At 42.4% G+C, this 6,000-nt stretch overlaps 1 protein-coding gene across 2 annotated transcripts in view; it reads right to left on the bottom strand.

Moving 5' to 3' along the window:
* Positions 1-304: 304 nt before the first annotated feature.
* Positions 305-6,000, bottom strand: part of PCYT2 (phosphate cytidylyltransferase 2, ethanolamine) — a 74,929-nt gene continuing 69,233 nt past the window's right edge. For both annotated transcript variants that reach the window (XM_075349508.1, XM_075349507.1), the window contains exons 11-13: positions 3,844-3,909; positions 3,461-3,549; positions 305-2,412 (exon numbers count right to left, since the gene is read on the bottom strand). In XM_075349508.1, the coding sequence (XP_075205623.1) occupies positions 2,310-2,412; positions 3,461-3,549; positions 3,844-3,909 (258 nt within the window). In that variant the 3' untranslated portion in view covers positions 305-2,309. The remainder of the gene's footprint in view (positions 2,413-3,460; positions 3,550-3,843; positions 3,910-6,000) is intronic.

Genomic DNA, 6,000 nt, shown 5'->3' with positions numbered 1-6,000 from the left:
TCTAAATTATTAATCTGCCCTTGTATAATACCTTAGGTTCTCATATAAACTTTTCTATATGTCTGCTCTTGATGGGTATGACGCCTTTTTACACTGATGTAGTCACTAATACACCCACCCATTCACTAGCCAAGAAGTCAGGCAGGCTGGAAAAAGGTTCGGTGATGAAGACAAATGGTGATAAGAACCCTTTAAATCCAAAGCCAATAGGTTGTATCCTCTGTCTGAAGGGGGTAGTGATCTGTCAGATCCATACGCACATTAGATCAGGTAAACATCTCCAAAGGAAAACACATACACAAAGTTTAATAAGTAAATTCATTTAATTTAAAACACTCAGACACATTTTTGAACACTGCCTCAAACTGAAAGTGCAAGTGTAGACAGGACTTTGGGTTTGTTTTTTAAGTGTTTAAGGCATAAAGGCAAATGACAGTATAAGAGGATCCTGCTGTATATGAGGTGGGGGGAAGCGTGTATACAGATTTATGATAGTAGAGAACATTATATGGGACTGTGCTCAGTCTTTAGCCTGCTCTTGATAAATCCTGCCAATACCATTTAATTAGTAAGAATAGTGGTGTGTTTAGAAAGTCCTCAGCAACGGACTAAAAGTTACAGATTACCGTTTCCGAACATGAACTGTACATTAAAGGGGTTGACCACTACTAGGACAACCCCTTCAAATTCCGAGTTTCACTCAGGTAAAATAAAAAAAGCCTACACTGACCTCTGTTGCCAGCGTGGTTCCAGCTGTGTCGGTAATTGTGTTCCCTGGGCTCAAGTGACATCACCTCGAGCCCTGCGTCCAATCACCGTCGGCTTCTCTGTCCTAGCCTTTGGACAAATGAGTTAAACAGGAAGTGAGCGCTGCGGCTGCCTCTCACTTCCTGTTGATTGCACCGGTGTCTGAAGGTGGGGACAGAGAAGCCGGCCACGTGATGTCATGTGAGACACCGCAATGTGAATCCCGCTGGAACCGCGTCGCCATAGAGGTGAGTGTAGGTTTCTTTATATTAACTGTGTGAAACATGTGGAATCAGGTGGACAATCCCTTTAAAGCTCACCAGATATTTTAAAACTGCAAGCCAAGGCATGCTATGATAAGCTTTCATAGCCTGCTGGAAGTTGTACTTTTCAAATGGATAGACTGAAATAGGTTGCCAAACACTATCTTTAAAAAAGGAATCTGAATGACGTATATACACAAGTGGGAGGGCCTCAGTGAATCAACAGATGTCGAGAGCACAATGGGGGTGACTTTAAAAACCGTTTAAAATAAATGTTTTCAACGAAAATATTAAATGGCAGCCGGACATGGAGCTCTTCTTCCTTCATTTGAACCGTCAGCTATATGTACAAAAGGGAAAGCGAGTCCCTATAGATTCCGTATGGTATATACAACCAATGGAAACCAGGCCATGTGTCTGTAAAGCTGCCAATAGACATTGTATGAAGATCTGCTGTCACATGGATGGCCGTTTGACCAGGTCATAGTTTGTCACCACCGTAGAGGAGGCAGAAAAGTGAGCGTACCTGTACTGTTATATGTAATTGTGTAGCTGTGCTCTTGTACAGATATTAAATTGGGGCTTCCGATCGGATGTCATGTCTTATGGCTAAGAATTTATGTCTATGGTCAGTTTTATGGACACAGGCACTGGCGCTACCTTGGTGGTTCCGCCCCTCTCCCTAAAGCAGGAATCATGGGGACGGCGGTGTATAAAGATCCAATAAAATTATACTCACCCTAACAATACAAAACTAAAACAGTTTTGGGAATACATAGTAGTCAGTCATTAAAAAGGACATTTTTTTCACATTCTGACTTTACATGGGACTTGTCACACTGAATTAGCATAGCATTTAGAAGCAGAGTCGTGCCCTTAACGTTGTAACGTATCTTTTCTCCCTATTGGTGACTGTCCCTGTGAAATGCCAGTGGCATTGCATGCTTATCAAAAGATAAGAAACTGGTTCTTAGAGTTAAAAAGAAAGCTGGTCCCTGCCACGGCAGCTTAAGATAATGGAAAGTTTCAGATGATTTAATAAATAACCTAGAGAAATCGTGTTTTAAGATTTTAAGACATCAACGTGGTTAGAAGTGGCAGCACCAGGCCCAATCTATTCTGCTCAGAGGGAACCGGACAAATCCTAATGCCCTATTCTATAGTTCCTATGGACTGCACGCCATCTACTGGGCATACCGTGTATAATGCATATGAGGGGGCTCCTGGTAGATGGTGGCTGAGAGCACTTTGTATTACTGAACTGGGAAAGAGCATAGTATTGGGCATATTGGAGCAGACTCAGTTTTCTTGTCCTTCTAAGATCCTCTCTCGTTTCTGCTGTGCTTCCAGGACTGCCAGCTCCTTTGCTTCCTTTTTCTGGTTTCGAGCTTCATACTCCAACCTACAGGGAGGATTTAACAGGGGTTTATTAGGAGCATATAATCGAATGTATGTGCTGTGTCAGCGAGCATTACCGATGAAGATAACACTGTACGAAACTTATATCTGAGTCAGGTACTGCAAATTTTACATATGTCCAATTTTGCTTCTGGACTTTGGATGACATCTGCCCATCTGTGTGTAATTAAAGGATTGAGACAATGCAGCTACTAATGCATTTCCAATTTAGTCTACGTGGGCTACAAGCAATATACTGCAACATAAGGACGTAGCTTCCAAGAAAAAGAATGATGGCACATCCAACCTTTTTAAATGTCAACAGGTGCAAACTGAACATGAAACATAGTAACAAAAAAGGAGACAGCTGCACTCTGTACTGCTAAGATATGTGGAACAATGAATATGGGAATATAGACATGCATTACTGCTATGAAAAAACATGTAAAAACTGAGATACTTCGAAGCCAAAAATGGCCAGTTTTATGTGAGCCCAACAGCAAAGTGATCTCATTTTTGTTGGTCACCAACAAACTGTAATTGCCTCTGTTTGGGTTAAAAAAAACAACCTACAATTTATGGGAGGACAAGAACCTATAAATGTTCTTCAGCCTTAGGCTATTTTAATTCTTTATTTGCAGGTTCCGCTCCACCCATTGTAGGAGTTTTTTTTACTCAAAGAGAGGCATTAGTTTCATAGGGCCCCAACAAAAAGAGGTTGCCTTGCCGTTGGCTCTTGGACTCACATAAAACTGGCCATTTTTGTGTGCCAAGTATCTCAATTTTTACACGTTTTCCATAGCAGTATTGCATGTCTATATTCCCATATTCATTGCTCCACATATCAGCACTACAGAATGTAAGTATCTCTTTTTTGTTATTGTGTAGTTTACAACCTGGAAATCTTTCACATCAACATCCGATCACTTACTATAGTAGCTTCTCATAGCTGTAATATGGCTGCACTGGTCTCATCAGTGCGCGCCTGCATGGGAAGCATCAAATGTGTTGGGATGGCATAGATAGATACATATGCCATGTTTAATACTCACCTGTTTTTTATAATTCTCTGCACAATATCATCTGTCGTGAGGTTGTTCCCGCTATCTACTGTCCGGAATATACCTCTGCGTTTTGGCTCCTGTAATACAAAGATATATAAATGACAGAAGTGGTATCGTAATCGCCGTCTGAGAAGTGACAGTAATTAGGAAAGCTGCACGCAAACAAACAAAGAAGAAGATAGGAGCCCGAGGGGAGCAGAAAATGAAGTGATGCTTTATAAACGGATAAAAGAATAAACAGAATCATGGAATCTAAATTGCTCCAAAAACCTCTGGGCTACAGATATAAGAAGTGAGAGGAGAGGGAGCAGGAGACAAGGAGGAGGTGTTACTGAACAAAACAATACGCCATAACGCCAGAAGATACTCACTGCATAGGGGTCAGATCCGTCCTTGTCTGGTAGAACTTCTGTCTTGCCATGACAGACCAGGTCAACCTGAATCATGGAATACAGTAAAAGATTTCACATATATTGCCATCTATTCATAATGAAGCCTTGCGTTCAGATACCACTACCATAATTCTTCTATTCTACAAGTGCATCTCAATAAATTAGAATATCCTTCAAAAGTGAATTTATTTCAGTAATTCAATACAAAAAGAAAAACGCATATATTATACAAAGTCATTACACACAGAGGGATCTATTCCTATATATTATATAGAGTCATTACACACAGAGGGATCTATTCCTATATATTATATAGAGTCATTACACACAGAGGGATCTATTCCTATATATTATATAGAGTCATTACACACAGAGGGATCTATTCCTATATATTATATAGAGTCATTACACACAGAATGATCTATTCCTATATATTATACAGAGTCATTACACACAGAGGGATCTATTCCTATATATTATATAGAGTCATTACACACAGAGGGATTTATTCCTATATATTCTAGAGTCATTACACACAGTGATCTATTCCTATCTAATATATAAAGCTGAATGTGTGTATGTATGTCCGGGATTGGCATCTGCACCGTCGCAGCTACAGCCACAAAATTTTGCACACTCACACTTTTGGACCCCGAGAGCGTCATAGGCTATGTTTTGAGGGGATATTTTAACCCCGCGTTTTACAGTTATTCACCAAAAAACCTGCATCCATTAAAGCAAATGGAGCTGGAAGCCACAGTGCAGCCAGAACTACAGAAGAATGTGCAGCCACGCCCTTATATGGAATGTTGGCGTGTCACAATGCAGCCAGGGTAAGAGACAGACACAAAGAGACTGACTGACAGGGAAAGAGAGAGACACAGACAGGTAAAGAGACAGACAGACAAAGACAGACACAGGGAAAAAGACAGACAGGGAAAGAGAGGGTAAGAGACAGATAAAGACAGATACAGAGACAGACACAGGGAAAGAGAGGGAAAGAGAGGGAAAGAGAGGGAAAGAGAGGGAAAGAGAGGGAAAGAGGGGGAAAGAGGGGGAAAGAGGGGGAAAGAGGGGGAAAGAGGGGGAAAGAGGGGGAAAGAGGGGGAAAGAGGGGGAAAGAGGGGGAAAGAGGGGGAAAGAGGGGGAAAGAGGGGGAAAGAGGGGGAAAGAGGGGGAAAGAGGGGGAAAGAGGGGGAAAGAGGGGGAAAGAGGGGGAAAGAGGGGGAAAGAGGGGGAAAGAGGGGGAAAGAGGGGGAAAGAGGGGGAAAGAGGGGGAAAGAGAGGGAAAGAGAGGGAAAGAGACAGACAGGGAAAGAGAGGGAAAGAGAGGGAAAGATACAGACAGGGAAAGTGACAGAGATAGACAGACAGAGAAAGAGATAGATAGACAGACAGGGAAAGAGCCAGACAAAGAGATAGAGAGACAGAGAGCTATATATATACAGAGGGGGAGACAGACAGAGAATGGGAGAGAAACATAGAGACAATTACTATCCCGGGCAGCGCCGGGTGCTATGTTGTGAGGCGAAATTTTAACCCATCGCGTTCCAGTTTACTAATCAATTTTGCCCCTATCTACATAATGGGGGAAAAGTGAAACGAAAAGTGTTGGGGGCAAATTGACAGCTGCCAGATGTGAACAAGGGGGACTTAAAGAATGAGAGCGATGGCGCCAAAGAGTATATACCGTACAGGTGCTAAGGTGGGGCCCCGACATGGGATACTCACCACACTCGGGGATATGAACACACACACAAAATGCGCCACACACTACCACGTGCTTGAACACATATACCACCCTCAGCACACATCTCACCACACATACACCAACCTCGCCACATAATCGCCCTAAACACACACAAGTCTGGTATCATCCTTCAAAGAAGGGAATTTTGTTACTTACCGTAAATTCCTTTTCTTCTAGCTCCAATTGGGAGACCCAGACGATTGGGTGTATAGCTACTGCCTCCGGAGGCCACACAAAGCATTACACTAAAAAGTGTAAGGCCCCTCCCCTTCTGGCTATACACCCCCCGTGGGATCACGGGCTGCTCAGTTTTAGTGCTAAAGCAAGAAGGAGGAAAGCCAATAACTGGTTTAAACAAATTCAATCCGAAGTAACATCGGAGAACT

Source organism: Anomaloglossus baeobatrachus, chromosome 5, assembly GCF_048569485.1.
Source record: "Anomaloglossus baeobatrachus isolate aAnoBae1 chromosome 5, aAnoBae1.hap1, whole genome shotgun sequence".
Lineage (NCBI taxonomy): Eukaryota > Metazoa > Chordata > Amphibia > Anura > Aromobatidae > Anomaloglossus > Anomaloglossus baeobatrachus.
This window is presented reverse-complemented; position numbering and strand designations above follow the sequence as displayed.